The 19,834-nt window shown below is 42.7% G+C and overlaps 2 protein-coding genes across 2 annotated transcripts; one reads left to right on the top strand and one right to left on the bottom strand.

Annotated features, from left to right (window-relative positions):
* The first annotated feature begins 3,754 nt into the window (after positions 1 to 3,754).
* On the top strand, positions 3,755 to 9,006 carry hdac1 (histone deacetylase 1). The gene is made up of 12 exons (XM_080533024.1): positions 3,755 to 3,824; positions 4,536 to 4,648; positions 4,973 to 5,090; positions 5,591 to 5,665; positions 5,792 to 5,930; positions 6,663 to 6,804; positions 6,923 to 7,015; positions 7,135 to 7,243; positions 7,348 to 7,731; positions 7,888 to 8,043; positions 8,141 to 8,189; positions 8,459 to 9,006. The coding sequence occupies exons 1-12, from the start codon at positions 3,770 to 3,772 to the stop codon at positions 8,484 to 8,486; spliced, it is 1,461 nt and encodes a 486-aa protein (XP_080389150.1). The 5' UTR covers positions 3,755 to 3,769; the 3' UTR covers positions 8,487 to 9,006.
* A 3,849-nt stretch (positions 9,007 to 12,855) lies between these two features.
* eif3i (eukaryotic translation initiation factor 3, subunit I) lies at positions 12,856 to 18,683 on the bottom strand. Its single transcript, XM_080530684.1, has 11 exons — positions 18,577 to 18,683; positions 17,772 to 17,864; positions 17,041 to 17,128; positions 16,745 to 16,810; positions 16,420 to 16,569; positions 16,038 to 16,165; positions 15,608 to 15,718; positions 15,427 to 15,516; positions 14,980 to 15,053; positions 14,773 to 14,865; positions 12,856 to 13,649 (listed from the first exon to the last, which is right to left on the bottom strand). Exons 1-11 carry the CDS (start codon positions 18,577 to 18,579, stop codon positions 13,568 to 13,570), a joined length of 978 nt encoding a protein of 325 aa, XP_080386810.1. The 5' UTR covers positions 18,580 to 18,683; the 3' UTR covers positions 12,856 to 13,567.
* Between the last annotated feature and the right edge of the window lie 1,151 nt (positions 18,684 to 19,834).

Raw genomic sequence — 19,834 nt, 5'->3', positions numbered from 1 at the left:
AGATAGGATACCACCACCACCACATGAAATGACTGTTAATTGAAGAAGAAAGAAAAAAAAATCAGTAATTATAGAAGAGACATGCCAACTTTCTACATTCCTATATTTTAACCCAAATTTGAAGTATTTTGTGGTGTATAATAGAGAACCATTTTAAAGAAGCTGTCTTGTTTGTTTTAAAGGAGAAAAAAAAAAGCATTTTTGATTTTTATCTTGGCTATATAAAAAAAAGAAAAAAAGAACACTTGAGCTTGCTATGTTCACCGTTGCGGTTTGAAATGAAGCAGAGTTGTTTATCTGTCCTGTCTGAGCCTGAATCTGCATTTGTCTGTAAATACATTGGACTGATTCTGTTCTTTATTTTGCTAATGTTGACAGATGTTACTGGTTTTATTGTAAAGTTGATGATGGTAAATAAATGTTAGTTACCTGCCCATCATTGTGTTGCTTATTTCTGGTCAAGTGGGATAGTCGACCGGAGCATTATAGTCACATTTGCATACATTTTTACATTTTAATACATTTGTCTAATCAAGTGAATCATCTATCCATCAGTCATCATAAGAAAAAGTAATCCAGGGTTAAGGGCCAGGGGCCGCTAGCAGTCACAATGCTAGAAGAGGAAGAACTAAGAAGCATGGCACCTCATCTGTAAAACATGGTAGACTTGAATCAAATGCTTATAATGGTTAAAAACATGTGACACAGACATTCCTGCACTTATGATGCACTTTCTCACTCCAGAAGCATGTTATAATAATCCAATTCTGGGGGACAGATGTGATTCTTGCAAGAAAAGAAAGAAGCAGCTGTAGTCTATATTTTAGACCTACTGTTCTATAATAACAAGATTACAGTTTACTGTCCTCCAGCAGCTCTATAACATACTGTATTAAAAAATCATTAATCCCCAAATCCTTGCCAACTATCGCACAATGCCTAATTTGTAATTTGATGTAGGCTTAGTTGTAGGAACAAAGACAGGACATCACTGAATTATATACAGTGCCCAGTGTAAGTAAAAGGGACAGTGAAGCATTTACTCTTCTTTTGGATGTACTCCAAAAATGTGGATCTGATCTATAAACTACTACTATTGTTTATCGTACAGCTTTTATTTAAGAGTATTTTTGTAAATATGGGTTTCACTATTCAGAAATTACAAGACCTATTATACAAAGTCCCCCTATTTCAGGGTACCAAAAGTAATGGGACAGATTCATATAAATGCCAAATTAAGCATCAAGCATTTAGTATTTGGCTGACAAGGCTTAGTATGCAATAACTGCCTGAAGTCTGCGACCCATTGACGCCACCAGACACTGGGTATATTCTCCATTGATGCTCTGCCAGGCCTGTAATGCAGCTGTCTTCAGTTGTTGAGGTCTTTTTGCCTAAAATCTTATCAGGAGATGACATGCATGTTCAATTGGATTAAATCAACATTGACTCAATCAAGAACTTTCCTTTTTAACCTCATAGTAATTGTTTCAAATCCATAGAGCCGAAAGGAGAAACACAATGTTTTACTGTCCCCATTACTTACAGGGGTCACTGTACACATAATTCATAGCCCCTTCTAGGTAAACACACAGACACACACACACACACTTTGCAATGTACATCACACGCAAAGTACATCACAGGCTATATTTCATAATAGTCAGAAGTGGTGGCTTCCTCTCTCCTTTCCCTAATCATGAAGGAACAGAACAGATGAGGCCTAGTAAGCATCCAAAATGTAACTTTCACCTGGGCTGTCAGAATCAGTTTCCCAAAAGCTTTGTAGCTTTTGGAAATTAAGTAGTATTTCATTTTTCCCAGCCGCAAAGTCGTGAGAGACTAACACTTGTAAAATCAATGTTTGCACTTCAATCTTCTGTGAATGAAAGAATGACGTGTTAAATGAAGAACTTTGCTTGTCTAGGAAAGGAGTGGGCCTGGATTTTCAAGAGGAAGTATTACTTTAGCTAAGGAGCCTTCGGGAAACTCTCACCAGTTCAGATGAAGAGGGGGGCTGGGTAGACTTGGATGCATCATTGACCTTGTTCCATTGTGTAATAATGTTGCTTATGTCATAGACCTTCTTCCTGAAATCTGTAACATTTAGAAAATCCCTCCCCAAAAAGTGTACTCCTCAATTAGGTTTGTTCAGCTCTAAAACGATGATCCTAGTCCGATATGTAGAATAGGCCTGACCCAGTTCACATGATGATATGATGAGTTGAAATCAATGCTATTTTTAGATCTAGCTTTCAAACAATAATGAATTATTTAAACAAGGACATAGCTCCATACTGGTGTTGCTCTGGAGATTCATTGCAGATTGCAGAAGCCTTGGTCAAACTCACATAGTGTGTATTTTACATTATTCATGGTTTGAAACATTGTGTAGGCCGCTCACCAGATGATGTTGTCTCAACCAAATTGGGACATGACGCAGGACTTTACATGGTCACATTGCACCAGAAAATGTTTTCGCACTCTTAAAAGGTGACCAGCAGGAAGAATAAATGTTTCTCGTCTGGTGTGAATGGCCTTGCCTGTCTTAACAGGCATATTGTACCTACAGTATGGGCCCCCAATTTGATAGTGCTGAGCAGAGCAAAAGATGCCTGACAACTCTGAACACTCTACACAATATGATTTGTATTGTTTTAAACAGTCTGGAAATAACACAGTCACAGTATTCTAAACTATCATTTGTAATTGCGTCTATCAAGTAAAGATGGCTGACTTTTTTATTTATTTACCAATTTTACCAATTTACACATGCAAACTGGGGCCCATGATGTCTCCCAGTGCCATTATGGACTTGTAGTTAGTGTAATCTTTAGGACCTCATGAAGACCTGATGATGAATGAATGAATGAATGAATGAATAGTCTTTATTGTCATTGATATAGTACAGGTACCATACAACGACATTTGGGAGGGGTGGCTCCCCTGGTGCTAGGAAAAAAAAAGAAAAAAAATGATAATCACCATGATGATGACTGAAATGTCTTGCAAATAATGACAGTGATGCTGTGGGTGTTTCAAATATCACTGTCATGATCTGTGTTGTTCCTTGCCTGTACAATTTTGTGTATTTTACATAATGAACTTGGGAGTGAATTCATGAGTGAGTTGTCAGTATTTGAGCTCTTGGCTTGGTAGACGATAGGTCTGTCAAAAATCGAGTGTGCTTTGGGTGCTACCCTGTGGTCATTGGATGTCCTGCAACTGCAATCATTTACGGTAGTTAATCTCGATTGAGAAATAAAATTACAATTTTCTGTAAAAAAAATAAAAATAAATAAACCTCAGGCAATATTGATATTGTCTATGGCATGTTGTCTTTGTAACATGACAACTCATTATTCAGCTGCAGCCCCGGAGACATGGGCTGTGTTCGGAATAGCGTACTAGCATACTACTCATACTAGATATGACGTAGATTTTGAGTATGTAGTACGTTCCGAAATATCATATGCGAGATTTGAGTATGCGAGAAATGTAGTAGGTAGTATGCAGTATATACTCATTGAGTATGCTAGTATGCAGTATGCTAGTACGCCATTCCGAACACAGCCTCTATCCTTTCTGATAAGTGGAACCGAGCCATAGCGCAGAGGGCTTACCTACCGGTGATTGGTTGATAGGAGCCAGAGCGCAGAGGGCTTACCTACCGGTGATTGGTTGATAGGAGCGAGTGCAACTTCCCCGTTGCGCACGAGAGAACCCCGGTAGGTAACAACTGAACAGTGTGGTGGGTCACTGGAGTAAAATGGCGCTGTCTTCTTCTCAAGGAACAAAGAAGAAAGTTTGCTATTATTACGATGGTAAGGGCTGGAGTTCTTTAGCACCGTTTTGTTGGAGGCGTGTGAGTGACATCAATTAGGAGACAGTGCTCGAAAATGGAATGTTTTGCCCTCTCGAAAATTGTGGCTAAGTGACTTGGGTCACTATGATTAGCTGCTAGCTAGCTAGCTAGCCATTAGCTAAATGTTGCCAGACCGGCGGCTTTCTGCTCAGACACTAGGCACGTAGCTATCAAGCGACATAATAGATGTGTGCAAACACTGACGATTAATGACGTATTCAATTGTTTAATACCAGTAATGTGTTCACCGTGGCTAGCTACGTTGCAGATAGTGTTTGTTGCATTGCATTTGCTAAAACATAAGAAACACGCGTGAAGTGACGGATTTGCTAGCTAGTGTGTGTTGTCAGTTGTAAGCCAACCCCCTGACAATCAGCCAGGGACCACCGACTTTCAGGCAGTGACTAGTGTCCCCTTGGAACAGTTGGAACCAAACTAGGTCCCTAAACAGTTTCACGAACTTGCTTCTGGTCTGGTTGGGATAGTCGATAACCCTAACCATAAACCCCTTAACCATGGGCCTTTCCTAAGCTAAGAGTTCTTAAGATTAGATTCGTATTACAGATATGCACGTCCACGTATCTACATGCATACAACACAATCCTGTTCAGGTATGTGTTAGTGTGCCTTCCTGTATGCAACCTAACCGCCTCCTCTCTCCTCTGGTAAGGTGACGTGGGGAACTACTACTATGGCCAGGGCCATCCTATGAAGCCCCACAGGATCCGTATGACCCACAACCTCCTCCTCAACTATGGACTGTACAGGAAGATGGAGATCTATGTGAGTACCGCGCCTGACCAATGCCCTGTTCCATTACTTTGACAGTGCATCCTACCTGACCAGGGGTCTCTGTTCCATTACTTTGACAGTGCATCCTACCTGACCAGGGGTCTCTGTTCCATTACTTTGACAGTGCATCCTTCCTGGCCTTCCTTCTCCACAAGGGCTGATCAGTTTGTTCTGATTTGGGGGGGTTTCGAGACAAAAATGCTATTGATATTAACTTGCTGATTAAAGGATTCAGTAAATTGCTGACTACAAGCCTTTCCTGATCTCTCTCAATCTCTCATTCTTTCTTTCATTCATCATTCATTCAATCTCCAGAGACCACACAAGGCTAACGGAGAGGAGATGACCAAGTACCACAGTGACGACTACATCAAGTTCCTCAGGTCCATCCGGCCAGACAACATGTCTGAGTACAGTAAACAGATGCAGCGATGTGAGTAGCAGCCGTTCTGCTGCCATTGCTCCCACTCACTGCACTCCTCAGCCATGGCCCATGGTCTCATTACCAATTACCATTAATACACAAGTGATTTCTGGGTCAATAACCCTATTACTAAGCTAACATAATAGGGGTGCAGCTATTTCAGTAAGGTCAAACGAATGAGCGACTGCTTTCAGACACTAAAGGGTGTACTGCAGTTGTATGGTACAAGGTGTTCAGCTCACCGACCGAGGTCTCCATTTACATTTGACACATTTAGCGGATGCCTTTATCTAAAGCAACTTGCAACAAATACATTTGTTTAAGTAAGTGAATCGTCTATACAGCCGTTATCATAAGAGAAACAAATCTATGCTAGGGCCATTGGCAGTCACAATGCTAGAAGAATGACTTATTTTCCTTTAAATAATAATTGACAGTAGTGAAACTGTATTCTAACTATTGTTGGGCTACGGTCACTTAACACTGTCTCCCATTGCTTCCTCCCATAGTTAACGTCGGAGAGGACTGTCCTGTGTTTGACGGCTTGTTTGAGTTCTGTCAACTCTCAGCAGGAGGCTCTGTGGGTAAGTACCCATCTGTCTGTGTGTGTCTATGGTTTATTACCACATCACCGTTACAATGTGGCTCTCTGACCATGCACACCACCAGCTCCCATATTAACGCTCTCAACCTCCCCATCCTATGTGCAGCGGGGGCAGTGAAGCTGAACAAACAGCAGACGGACATCGCCATCAACTGGGCGGGAGGCCTCCACCACGCCAAGAAGTCGGAGGCCTCAGGGTTCTGCTACGTCAATGACATCGTCCTCGCTATCCTAGAGCTGCTCAAGTACGAACCCTGAGGAACCCTATCTGATCTCTCTCTCTCTCTCTGTGTTTGTTTGTGTGTGTGTGTGTGTGTGTGTGTGTGTGTGTGAAAATGAGTTCCTGTATTGTAAGTGTGTGTAGGACAAAGGGCTAGAGCTGGCATATTCTAGTCTGGGCTTCTGGGATGAAACCACTGCTTGTTTTTTCTCTCCCTGTCCTGTCTGGACTCCCTGTGGTTGATGGATGATGTCATTAACGGCCTAGCATTATGCCCACGCCACTGATACCCCCAGGTCTGATCAGACAGGAAAGAATTTAAACCAGCAGTGCTCCCACCCGGAAGCCCTGCCTTCCCCTGTGTTAATGGGATAAGAAACACCTGGGCCCAGTTGGTCAGCACTTTTAATCTGGATCAGAATGATCCTGATTCTTTTTTGCTATCCAGGATCAGATCGAGCTGGCTGATTTCCCCTGTACGACTCAAAATCAGCCAGATGGATCTGATCTTGGTTAGCAAAAAAGAATCAGGATCATTGTGATCCAGGTTAAAACAAATTCAACAACTGTTCCCTGGGGCCGGTTTCACAGACACGGTTTAAGCCTAGTCCTGGACTTCACACTTTCAATATAAAATCTCCATTGAAGATGCTTTTTCGTTTTAGGATTAGTCTTAAGCCTGGTCAGTGAAACCGGCCCCTGGTCTAGTGTGTCTTAGTACAGCACTGTATTGACTCCTTGTGTTCTGTCCCCGTAGGTACCACCAGAGGGTGCTCTATATAGACATAGACATTCACCATGGAGACGGAGTAGAGGAGGCCTTCTACACCACGGACAGAGTGATGACCGTCTCCTTCCACAAGTACGGAGAGTACTTCCCCGGCACCGGAGACCTACGGGTGAGTGGCACTGTGTGTGTGTGTGTGTGTGTGTGTGTGTGTCTGTGTGACAGACTACTGTAATATCCCCCTTTAAACAACTTTGACTGATATGACGTGTGGGTGTGTTTGTTTCTAGGACATCGGCGCAGGCAAGGGGAAATACTATGCCGTAAACTACCCCCTCAGAGACGGGATCGATGACGAGTCTTACGAAGCCATCTTCAAACCTGTAAGTCTGCAGAGTCTTATGCCTGGGGACACATGTTTCCTGCTCGGTCTACAGGCTCGAAACATCAGAGAACCTCTCACAGTGAATGATTTATTAACGCGTCCTCCTTCCTCTGTTAGATCATGGCTAAAGTAATGGAGATGTACCAGCCTAGTGCAGTGGTGTTGCAGTGTGGAGCTGACTCTCTGTCTGGAGACAGACTGGGCTGCTTCAATCTCACTATCAAAGGTACACACACATATATATATATCACACAGGTACATACACACGCACCTCGTGATTATAGGTATGTAGAGTACTGTAACGTGTGTGTGTGTGCTTGTTGTTTTCAGGCCATGCCAAGTGTGTGGAGTACATGAAGAGCTTCAACCTGCCGCTGCTGATGCTGGGCGGAGGCGGCTACACCATCCGCAACGTGGCCCGCTGCTGGACCTACGAGACGGCCGTGGCCCTGGACAGCACCATCCCCAACGAGCTGCCCTACAACGACTACTTCGAGTACTTTGGGCCCGACTTCAAGCTGCACATCAGCCCCTCCAACATGACCAACCAGAACACCAACGATTACCTGGAGAAGATCAAGCAGCGTCTGTTTGAGAACCTGCGCATGCTGCCCCACGCCCCGGGGGTCCAGATGCAGGCCATCCCCGAGGACGCCCCGCACCCCGACAGCGCGGACGAGGAGGAGGAGGAGGACCCCGACAAACGCGTATCCAGTGAGTGGCGCGTACTCTGGGTCAAATGCCTGCATGTTGCTGCTCGCAAGACTCTCTGTAACCTTTTATTCAGAGAATGTTCTTAAATCTCTCTCCACTCATTCCATGGTCTCTGTTAACTGTGTGTGTGTGTGTGTGTGTGTGTGTGTGTTTCAGTTCGTGCCCATGACAAGAGGATTGCGTGTGACGAGGAGTTCTCAGACTCTGAGGATGAGGCTGAGGGCCAAGGAGGCGGGCGGAGGAACGCAGCCAATCACAAGAAGACAAAACGAGTGAAGACAGAGCAGGAGAAGGAGGGAGAGGAGAAGAAAGGTGAGTGTACATGGCCAGACAGAGGTGTACGCACACACTAAAACATGAAATGACCATAGCACTATTTAAGCCTTTCTCTCTTCCTGTCTTATCCCAGAAGTAAAAGAGGAGGAGAAGGATCCAGAAGAGAAGATGGACACGACAGGGTAAGGAAAGCCAATCACACAGGACAACAATTCAAATTGAAAAATAAACACAGAGGAATTGAATTCCTGTGTTTACATTTGGAATGAGACCTTTGTGCTGCTGCAAACATACCAAATAAAAAGCTATACAACCAACCATTTGTGAATGAAAATGGCCATAACCCAGACATGACAAACATTTGGTAATGGAAGGTAACCAAACCATGTAATATTTTGCTGTAGAAGTGTCTAAAACTAACAGATTTTTTTCTTTCTTCTTTCTACTAAAGGCCAAAAGAGGAGGTGAAAACAACCTGAAGTGGGAGGAGCCTGGCATCTAACTTTACGGTTTTAAATGTATTCTGATACCCCACCCACTCGCACTCACACTGCAACCAAACTGACTGTGAATTATTTCCGAATCATGTTATAATGTCTGCATTCTTGCGGAGGCAGTGAAACACCTCAAGTCTTAACATTCTGATGGGCATCAGCCATCCAAGATCTGAAGTCACTCAAGACATAGCCAGTCATCATTTGCTTGGCCTCTGCTGTTTTAAGTTATTACATGGACGCGTATTTCTTTCCTGACTCCTTGTTTGGTTTACCTTCATATCCATGCAGTGTTTGTTCCATTTAACATTTATTTTTTATTTTTTATAAAGGACCATATTAAAAACGTTTATTACTGTGTTTGTTAGGTCAGAATTAATATGTACCTGGTCTGATTATGTTTAGAAGTGAGTGAGTGAGTTGGTGTGTTTTAGACTCCTGATGTTTTATACTGTTCTATTACTGGCAGGTGGAGGGATGTCCACATGTTTTGGAGTCTTGAGTTCACAAGCATAATTCTAATGATGACTTTGTTAAGAAAATAAAGAAATATAAAGACATTTTCTCAATTGTTTTTTTTAACCTAATAACTGTAATCTCACTGTCACTCCAGGAATGATTGAAAGACCATCTTTGGAGATTCAGCTATATACAGAGATTTCCAATGAGCCTATTCAAGTGAAATTTGCACCAGACGTTGGTATTAACTCAAACAATCCAGACCAAAAAATCTAAACATTAAAGTCCATATGTAAATAAAGTTATGTGTAATAAAGTGGAATGAAACAGGAAAATAATATTGAACATACTAACTGAAATTAATTCAATACTTAGTGGAGAAGCCTTTGTTTGTAATGACAGCTTCAAGGCGCTTTCTGTATGAAGTAACTCATCTCCTGCAGTATTCAGGTGTGATTTGGACCCATTCCTCTACACAGATTGTCTTTAAATCTTGAAGATTGAGGGGGGCCCTCTTGTGAATCTGGATCTTCAGATGCTTTCACAAATGTTCAATCTCGCGAGAGTTATCAAAATAAGGCTGGATGTTTTTGTCAATCTCTCGAGATTTATAATAATAATAATACATTATACTTATCTAGACACTCAAAGACGCTTTACAAAGATTAAAAGATCGAGTAGTAATAAAAAAAGAAAAAGTATAGGGGCCTAATTAAGGTAGTGCTGGGGACACATGGACACATTGGAAGGGGAATAAGCCTGGATTATCCTTTAGTGACGTTGATGGGATACCCCCCTGAAGTGAATGCTATTGAACTAATGATGTACAATTATGTACACTGTTTGTGTATGTCTGTGTGTCTTTCCCCGCAAGGTGTATGGCAGTGATTGCCACACATTGAATAGAGTTACATGTCTGCTACATAGGCCTATCCCTCATATCTCAACAAATTACTCGCAATTACAAATTACTCCTAAGGATGGTTCCTAAGGATGATCTCTCAATCTAACAGATTTGATTTTTAAAACATGCCTATTCATGTACAAGTTCATAAACAATAAGCAAGATATTCCTGATAGGCCTACTTTCCATAGTTTCTTTATGTTTTCATCAGACATGGTTGGAAGGGTGAGGAAGGCACCCTTACCCCCTCCGTCCACTCTCCCCTCCATGAATGATTTAAAGTAACACCGCCTGCCGAGCCCAGCCTACCGGCTCTGTCATGCCAAATCCTGGCACTGGCTAATCGTTTGCTAATCGTTCGACGTGCGTTCCAGACTAGGGCCAAAATCTGACCGCCTGTGACGTCATTCTACTGCGCTGTGTTTACTACCGCAGCAGATTAATGTGTGTATCTTAAACTGCGAAGACAAATGTAATCTTCTTGCACTTGAATAGCATTAAGGGGAGTGATGGTGGTAAGGGGAGTGTCTGAACAACGGAGAACCTCCGGTATTTATGTCGTTTTCGCCCGTGACGTCACGCTCATCACTGTGACGCAATCGGCCTGTTTTATCAAAACCACTTTGATGTCTGTCACAACAGAGTTGACGGGTTGTTGCTGGGGTTTCACATTTGGGTATTTTCTCCCGACAAATATATATATATTTTAAATTTATTTTAGTTGAAATAGGGTGATATTCTGGGCCAGATACTAACTAGTTGTGATATTACGTGGTCTGGCTGTTATCGGGCTGGGTCATATCCAACAAGGATATCTTTCTGTCGAACATCTAGCCGACAATTCAAACATCTGTTTTAGAGGTCCAAAAATCTGGAACACTTTGAGCTTGCCACTGAGATCAACATCTCCGTCGGTTTTCAGAAAGCAACTGAAAGATTATCTAATTTTGTTATGAGCCGTTCATTTAATCTCTTGGTTCTGCGTAATATTCTTAGTAATATATTGGTTTTCTTTTCTTTTTAAATTCTTCATAACTTATTTTCCTTTCCATGATTATTGCTCGTATTTCTGTTTTTCTTTCCTTTATGTGTTCTAAGCAAGCCATGTATCCTTGTGTCTTTTATCAGTTTTTTTGTGCTATCCTGCCGTTTTGCCCCATGGATATGATTTTGTTAGTGGTTCCTCTTGTCTTATTTACATGTATTAAGTGTTCTTTGTGGTATATTGAACTTTAGCTATTGACGGGAGTGGAACTATGTACAAGCCTTCTGGGCTTCGTTCCCTCCTTGCACTGTGTTTTTTTTAATCATGTGCAAAATAAACTAAACTAAACTGAAAAGCGTTTAATAAATGTCTATAAAAAACTATATAGAGGTAGTCTATGTAGAGTTTAAGTCAGGTTAGTCACATTAGGGCCAACTGGGCCATTCCAACAAGTTGATTTTCTTTCTCTGAAACCAATTGCTGTATGCTTTGGATCGTTGTCCATGGCTCCATTCATTGTTTCTTCAATGATATGAAGTCTGCCAGTACCATGAGGAGAAACAGCTGGTGCAAATTCACCTGAATAGGCTCATTGGAAATACATTTACTGGACAAAATATTTATGTGTTCAATAGTTATTTCTCCCACTGTACCTAAACCACAAATTAATGGGAAAGAGGCACTGAATAGAAACAGGAAACCATGGTTATGTTTTCCATTCATATAGTCTGGCCCCTTGGTGGGGATGCTCTGATTTAGGTGCAACCCTGACCTAATGGGGGGGGGGGTTCCTGTTGTACTGTACAGGGGTTATTAGCCCAGAGTATAAAGTATAAAGGCTGTTAAAGGTTTTGCCAAAAACATGACATTGTGCAGTCAGTCTACCTGAGAAACAAGTCTCTGCAGACACATTTTTGTCTGTCCTGCAGATAAATCGTAAATCTTGATTGACTCTGGAATTGAACCTGTCTTTTTTAAAATTAAAGTATTTAAGTTGAGCAAAGGGATTTTCCTGCCACCCTAACAGTGAAAGTCTGTACATTCACCTCATATTCATCATTTGATAAAAAAAATAGGGCTGGGACGACGCGTCGACGTAATCGACTACGTCAATACGTCGACTTGCGTAATGTGCGTCGCAAAATAAATAAATAAATTGCGGCACTGCGCCGACGTGGTGGCGGGGGCGCTGTTTCGCAAATAAGTTAGCTTTCGTTTTTGCTAGCGAAATAGCTGATAGTATGTTGACTGCTCAAGGAGAATACATATTTGAAAGTACAGAATGCCTGAGAGCCTTATATTGCATTATATTATATTATATTTTGAATGGTCATCTGGTGCCTGAATATTGTTTTCCTTTACATAAATAATGATATTTCCACCATAAATTGATGCAGAAAGGGCACAAATTGGTGCATATAAATTCACCAGAATGCAAGAAATTAAGTGTTTGATGTTTAAGGACCCCCAGACAGCCCTGCTTCATGGGTCCCCCCCGATGTCAAACACCACTGGTACCACCTCCGCCTCATTTTGAGCCAGGAAAAACCCTGATGGCCATGTTGGCATTCAAGTTGGCTAAACATAGCAGTGAGTCTGCCCTGTGTCTGGGGCTGTTTGACAGAGGCAGTTACAGTAGTAGTAGTAGTAGTAGTAGTAGTAGTAGTAGTAGTAGTAGTAGTAGTAGTAGTAGTAGTAGTAGTAGTAGTAGTAGTAGTAGTAGCAGGTCGCCGCATTAAAGGTGTCTGTGTTTAATTGCGGGCCCACAGACAGCCCCCATACATCAGCTGATCATTTAAAGGGGCGGCCGTCTGAGTAATGTGCACGTCACACGCTGCTTTGTTTTATAAGAGCAGCAGCTATTACCCAGAGTGCTTTATAAAGACACTGTTAAACAGAGAGAGACAATACAGCCATTATTTTGGGGGAAATTAAGTGGTACATTAACCGAACAGCAAAAAAATAATCGTTAGACTAATCGTCAAATTAGTCGCTAGAGAAATCGACTAACCGGAAAAATAATCGCTAGATTAATCGTTAGAAAAATAGTCGTTTGGGACAGCCCTAGATCTGAAATCCAAGAGTCAAGAGCTACAAGTCAAGTGTTATGTTAACTATGAAGGGTACTGTATGTCACCCTCAGGATAGTGTTAGTAGGTGGCATAACATATTTCTGAGGTGTTCATCTATTCATGGATGTTCATAATGCAACAATGATTATTCATTTAAAAAATTACAATACACAATAGCGCTATGTAGTCCTATAAAATAAGCACAACCATGTAGTTCAATTTTCATTAACTTTTTTTTTTTTACTTTGAAATTGTTTAAATACATTGTGGAATTGGGGTGTGGATTAGGTAGAGTCACATTGTAAAACCATGGGTACAAACATTGGAAAGGCGTCTCAAAACCATTTTTCCGAGTCATGTCAGAATGATGACCTGGCTTCCTCTTCTCGTCTCTTTTCCTCCATCGACACTGACCTAAACGAACCGGACAGGTGAAATCAAATTCTTGACAGGCAGCCATGTTGCCTTCACCCGTCCTGTGTTTTTTAAGATCAGACGTCAGAGGGAGGAAAGGAGACGAGGAGAGGAGGCCAATTTAGACTATGCACCCAGGTGTTCTCCTGCAAGCGGAAGACTGTTGTTCCTCTTGACTGTGGTTATGGGGACAGTGGAGAGCGGAGCAGAAGGTGATGAGGGCCGCTGCTGTTTATGCCTCCAGCTCAAAGTCAAAGTAAAGTGGGTCGAATGGGTGAATCCTAGTGTATCCGTCCTCTCCTCCACTGGCGTAACTGCAGAGGACAGGCAGAGAAACAGATGAAGATAAGAGACAGAGACAGAGAGAGACACACACACACACACAAGTCAATTCCATTCGATTTTCTGTCAAATGCCCCAACGCGAAACTGGTTCGAACCGGTAAGAACCGGTTTGCTTTTCCACGGGCTAGAGAGCCATGTGATTACATCCCAGTATACGACTGGTCCAATGCATTTGTGCTGCTCGTCGCGATTGCTATAGACGGTGATTACGTTCAAGAAGAAAGGTAATTGACCTAACATGTTCTGATGATTCTTAATATAATATGTAAGATGTTAATGTTCGCCTTTGTTGTAAGATGTCGATATAGCTAGCTACCTAGCCTCGATTATGATGGTATCGATTGGTCGTTGGTCACGATAATCCCACCCTCAGCCCCTGATGTAAGCGGTTCTTGGTTCTAGACCAGCCAAGTGTTGGTGCCACTCTGGAAACAGTTTGGCTGAGAGCCAGGAAAACGCCAAGAACTGGTTGGAGATTAGGCACCGGCTCTGAACAAACCCTCAAACTGCCTTGGTGGAAAAGGGGCAACAACGAACCCTTCACTTCTACCCAGTACTCAAGTTGTAAAAGAAAATCAGGGGGGATGGTGGATTTTATCATATGGGGACAATTTCAGCATCCCCACAGCGTCAGTGACTTCAGTGTCAGTGACTTGGGAAAAATGTCATTGCATGTGTGCGTGCCCCTTCGCACGCGCACATATTTTACTCAATATGAGCAAAACTAAATGTTGAAATAGCAGTAATACCATGTTCATTGATAAAATGACATAAGGGATGGAAAGGGGGATGGCAGTTTTAGAAGGGAAATTATTTTGACTGTTTTTATTTCAGGGGGGATGCCATCCCCCCCTCATCTCGAGTGCTGCTTCTACCACTCGTCCTGATGGAGACATGGTCAGAAATAGAACGATGGGTGAAATAGAATCACAGTGTTGCCAGTTTGAATTTAAACCACATTAATGGCAAATATATTCTCTCTTTTCAGGGACCGTCCATGATCGGTAAGGGATGGGGCATAGGATTGATTTTGGACAGAGAATTCACCAAGCTAAAACCGTATGTATATATGGAAGTGTAGTTCATCTCGTACCTCTTGCCGTCGGGGTGGAATGCCACACAGTTGATGGGGCCGAAGTGACCCTTGACCCTCCCAAACTCCTCTTCATAGCATGCATGGAAGAATCTGAGGATGGGAAACATAGTGAGCAATGATCTGTTCTTCATATGAACCTGAAAAGACTCCTTTGAAAACAAGGCTATGCTGGACACACACACACACACACACAGACACACTCACCTGGCCTCAAACTTGCCGATCCTGGTAGAAGTGGTGGTGACCTCCATGGCTTCCTGACCTCCTCCCATCACAACCTACAACACACACACACACACACACACACACACACACACACACACACACACACACACACACACACACACACACACACACACACAGAGAAAGGTCAGGGACAAGATAACGATGATAATGAAAAACTACAACAGGTGCTCTTGTGCACGTTATTAACGTGTACCATCTGACCTGAGTGAGTGTGTCTTACTTTGAAGTGGGTGCTTATTGACATATGAGTGAGTCTGTATGTGTTTTACATGGTCGATGACAGTGAGTCTGTATGTGTCTTACATGGTCCATGATAGTGAGTCTGTATGTGTCTTACATGGTCCATAATAGTGAGTCTGTATGTGTCTTACATGGTCCATAATAGTGAGTCTGTATGTGTCTTACGTGGTCCATAATAGGGGAGATGGCAGCAGAGTTCACAGGTCTCTCTGTCTTAAAGGTCTTGATGTGGTCCAGAGTTGTAGAGTCAAACAGCTGTGGGGGGAAAAGAGGAAATTAAGTCACTCAGATGGATGGATGGATGAATGAATTTCAGACTGTTTGGGCCCCCCTCTCCCCTCCGTACCTTGGAGGAGTTGTCTTTAGATGCGGTGATGACCATGGTCAGGTCTATAGACGACTGGATGTCGTTGATCTGCTTGGTGTGTTCCTTCACCTTCTTCAGGACCTCCCCAGACTACACACAAACAATCAGTCAAAGGTTGATCAGCTTGTTTTTTTGTTATCGATAGCGCTAAATCATATGGACCTACAGTAGATGCGGTGCGAATCCAAGATATCTATATATAATCACGTCGCTCGCAAAAATGTAAAAATATTTTCGGTTCATTATGAGACGGAGACATTATGGCAGGACAAATTACTCTATAGCAGGTCGCCACAGTCTAGGTGATTAATGGGAAACACTGCAACATGTCCTATATCATTGATGAGACCTTTGTACTGAAATGGTCTGTGTTTGCGAGAGATAGGTGTGTGAGTGTGTGCGCGCGTACCTTAGCGCTGAACTGGTTGATCTCGCCGTTCTCGTGTCCAGCGATGACATACTCTCCCAGAGGCCCCCAGACGGCGCTGGTGATCTTAGAGTCGGCACAGGGCACTTGCAGGTAGGGCTGGTTATCCTCTACAGGGGGGTGGGGAGGGAGGGGGAAAGAGAGAGAGACTCAAAGTAGGCAAGCTATTTTGGGGCAAGCTAATACAGATGATCTGTTTGCATTGACAATGGTAATGCCAAGAAGTGGGAGACTTAACTATATTTTTGGTCATGACACTCAATACACAAGCTGATAGCAACTCATACAATGGAATTAATACAAAAGGGTGAGGATTTGCTAAAGGGTGATGTTGAGGCAGGCCATGGGTTTGTGAGGGGCATACCGATCTGCTGGGGGTCCCGGAGGTCGAAGTAGTTGAGGAAACACTGGTAGCCCATCTGCTTGTCTGTGGAGAACATGACGATGTTGCCACTGAAGTCAAAGCCACACGTCCTCACGGCTGAACTGGTGTTGAACAGGGCTAGCTGTTTACCTGGGAGAGAGGGGGAGGAGTTAGTACAGTATACACACACACAGGTTCCTCATAAAGCCTTACTGTCTCCATTATCTCTTTCACTCATCTCACTATTTCGCTATCTCACACACACACACACACACACACACACACACACACACACACACACACACACACACACACGTCTCCTTACCCGTCTCACAGTCCCATAGCCTGCAGCTGTTGTCTGCTGACCCCGTCAACACATTCTTGGTGTCCCCTGAGAGAACCATTAAGGAAAACCAACAAGCCCTCACGACAAAGACAACCACCTATTACTGCTTGTTAATACACTTACAAACACATACCAATTGTGGTTGGAACAAGATTAGAACCCACAACCCTCCATAAATCAACACTGGGAAAATAAAGGTGTTTGATAAGTGCCAATTCTACAAATGATAAACAATTCAAGTTCAATTCTATTTCAAGTTGCCTCGAGGAGGATACAGTCACAGTCCACACACCACACCGCTCCAGTGTGTCCATTGTAGGTGCCTAGCCTCTCCCCGTTGACAGAGTACCACACGTTTGCTACCTGTGGAGAAAGACCACAAGCACACACACACTTCAGTATGGTCACATCTCAGTATGGTCACACTTCAGTATGGTCACATCTCAGTATGGTCACACTTCAGTATGGTCACATTTCAGTATGGTCACATCTCAGTATGGTCACATCTCAGTATGATCACATCTCAGTACGGTCACATCTCAGTACGGTCACATCTCAGTATGGTCACATCTCAGTACGGTCACATCTCAGTATGGTCACATCTCAGTATGGTCACATCTCAGTACGGTCACATCTCAGTATGGTCAGACTTCAGTATGGTCACATTTCAGTATGGTCACATTTCAGTATGGTCACGTCACATCTCAGTATGGTCACATCTCAGTACGGTCACATCTCAGTATGGTCACATCTCAGTATGGTCACATCTCAGTATGGTCACATCTCAGTATGGTCACATCTCAGTATGATCACACTTCAGTATGGTCACGTCACATCTCAGTATGGAAGACAACATGCAAACAGGGAGCAGATTCCAATTCCAAATGACCCATAAAAAATATCCCTGAAACACTGGTTGCAAAGAAGTTGTATTGTGTTGCCTTAGGGTTAACTTCTACTATGAAAGTACAACGGACAGTTACTGATCTACTTTTGTTTCACTTACCGTGTCTTTGGCAACGGAGAAGATCAGGTCTCCCTCTCGGTTGTATTTGATCTGTGTGACGGACCTCTCATGGCCCTGCAGCAGGATGGGTTTCTGCAACAAAACACAAATGGGGGATTGCCGCAACTATGAATGAATGAATGGTCTTTATTGTCATTAATATAGTACAAGTACCATACAACGACATTTGGGAGGGGGGGCTCCCCTGGTGCTAGGATTTTTTTTTTTTTTACTAAAAACAAGGGAAAAGAGCTGGTTTACATAAATAAAGGCTATACACTATCCACTATACTATACCATACAAATAAAACACTGTGCTGTACTCTATGCTATGCTATACCTATCCTAACATTTCCTATCTCTGAACCTTATGTACCCGAGCGTTGTCATATTGCACATAGTGTTATTGCACATTCATTTAAAGTGTCGCAGTTTGCAGGTTTGAAATGTTCACAGTTGTGTTTCAGTATTGCACTTGATTACAATCTAGTAGCTGCCATCAAATTGTCTAGTATGTAGCCTAACACTTGCAGCTACCTACAAACTGGTGAGAGAAAAGCCAGTGTTATCATGACATCAGTTATAAATGATCACATAGGAGGTGTCCAGTCCGTGATCAGGGCGGATGTTCTGCCTGCCTGACATCATTCCTCCTCGCAGCATCTCTCCAGGACTGTTAGCAGGCTAGCTCGCTAGCTAGTAGGCGGTTGGCTACATAAAGATGACAACCTCAACCATAGCAAGCGCGCATTCCTCCTTTTGATATCGGATACTAACAATTCAGATCTTGGAATGGTATACTCACCATTGCGGTAGATTTGCTATAGCCTATTTATCCTTTGTAATCGTTATTTCATCGAAAACAATTGTGAAAGGATGAGTACTCGTGTTTCTGGGCGCCGGAGCGAAGGCGGAAAGGAAAGAATGAAGTTCCTGTGTACAGCCGTGACCTTCTGCGTGGGACCGAGGAATGAGCGTAGCGCCTCCTGCTGGTCATCGAGATACCAGGCTGTACACCAACGAGCCGAACGATGCAGTGCAGTCCATAAGTATTTGGAAATGGAAGCGTTTGTTCTTTTTTTTTCCTTATACATTTTCCTCCAACAGTTTGGATTTGAAGTAGGAGGAGTGTATTTATAATGTATGTAACACAAGTATATCATTTCTGAATGATGAAACCCACCTCAATAGTCAATAGAAACACAAATCCTTCCTTTTCCAGATATTTATGGAGGGCACTCATCAATGTGAATGCATAGAGACATATATGGACTAATTTCTGAACCAAAGCCACTTATATTAGCACCTTATTCCAAAGCGCTTTACAATGGCTTCTCATTCACCCATTCTCACACCAATCAATGGCATCAAGATACCATGCAAGGCACCGGCCCACTCACTGGGAGCAATTTGGGGTTCAGTGTCTTGCCCAAGGACACCTCCACACGTGGCCAGCTGGGTATCAAACAGCTGGGTGACCTACGAGCATTAGACGCTATCTACCTCCTGTGCCAGTTGCCCGAAAAATGTCATGAGATGCCTCAGCCACAGAATAAGGAGTCATAACAACATTCTAAACATGTACATACTTTATTTTTAACCAGCAAGAAATTAAGTATACAGGGTCAGGAAAAAGTACAGGAAAACAAACAAAACACGTTAAGAGAAACACAATCTTTGGTTCCTGATCAATGTCGATACAGCTCTAAAACCAGTGAGGATTAAGAGACAAAAGGTGAGTCAGTCCTGTGACACAAGGGAAATTAGGTTGGTCGTTTGTGTTTATGGTACTGAATTATTAAATGGAAAAATTAAGTATTGAAAACCTCAACTGCAGAGCCAGGCCCCTAACCAATGCTACACACGCCATGGAAGACAAATAACGCTTCAGTAACAATGGATTCTAGAAAACAAAAACGTTCATTGCATTAGTGTTTACCTAGTCTTATTAACTCATTGTTTTACTTGTCCAACATGATTCAAAAAGGTGAGTTCATCAGAAATGCAGAAACAGAGAACTACATGTTTAAGACCATGCAGATGCATGTAGAGGGAGTGGAGAG

Source organism: Nansenia antarctica (assembly GCF_963989245.1).
Source record: "Nansenia antarctica genome assembly, chromosome: 5".
Lineage (NCBI taxonomy): Eukaryota > Metazoa > Chordata > Actinopteri > Argentiniformes > Microstomatidae > Nansenia > Nansenia antarctica.
The sequence above is the reverse complement of the archived record's forward strand: the minus strand, read 5'-3'. Positions and strand labels throughout refer to the sequence as shown.

Bases quoted from the DNA above. Each gene is read 5' to 3' on its own strand.
- eif3i (XM_080530684.1), bottom strand. The intron at 17,129-17,771 runs GTAAGTGAAACA...CTTTCTCCACAG, and splicing joins TCTCCGTTGCCAAAGACACG to GTAGCAAACGTGTGGTACTC. The intron at 16,811-17,040 runs GTATCCTCCTCG...TGGTTCTCTCAG, and splicing joins GTGGTGTGTGGACTGTGACT to GGGACACCAAGAATGTGTTG.
- hdac1 (XM_080533024.1), top strand. From the start codon at position 3,770: ATGGCGCTGTCTTCTTCTCAAGGAACAAAGAAGAAAGTTTGCTATTAT. The intron at 5,091-5,590 runs GTGAGTAGCAGC...TTCCTCCCATAG, and splicing joins CAGTAAACAGATGCAGCGAT to TTAACGTCGGAGAGGACTGT. The intron at 7,016-7,134 runs GTAAGTCTGCAG...TTCCTCTGTTAG, and splicing joins ACGAAGCCATCTTCAAACCT to ATCATGGCTAAAGTAATGGA.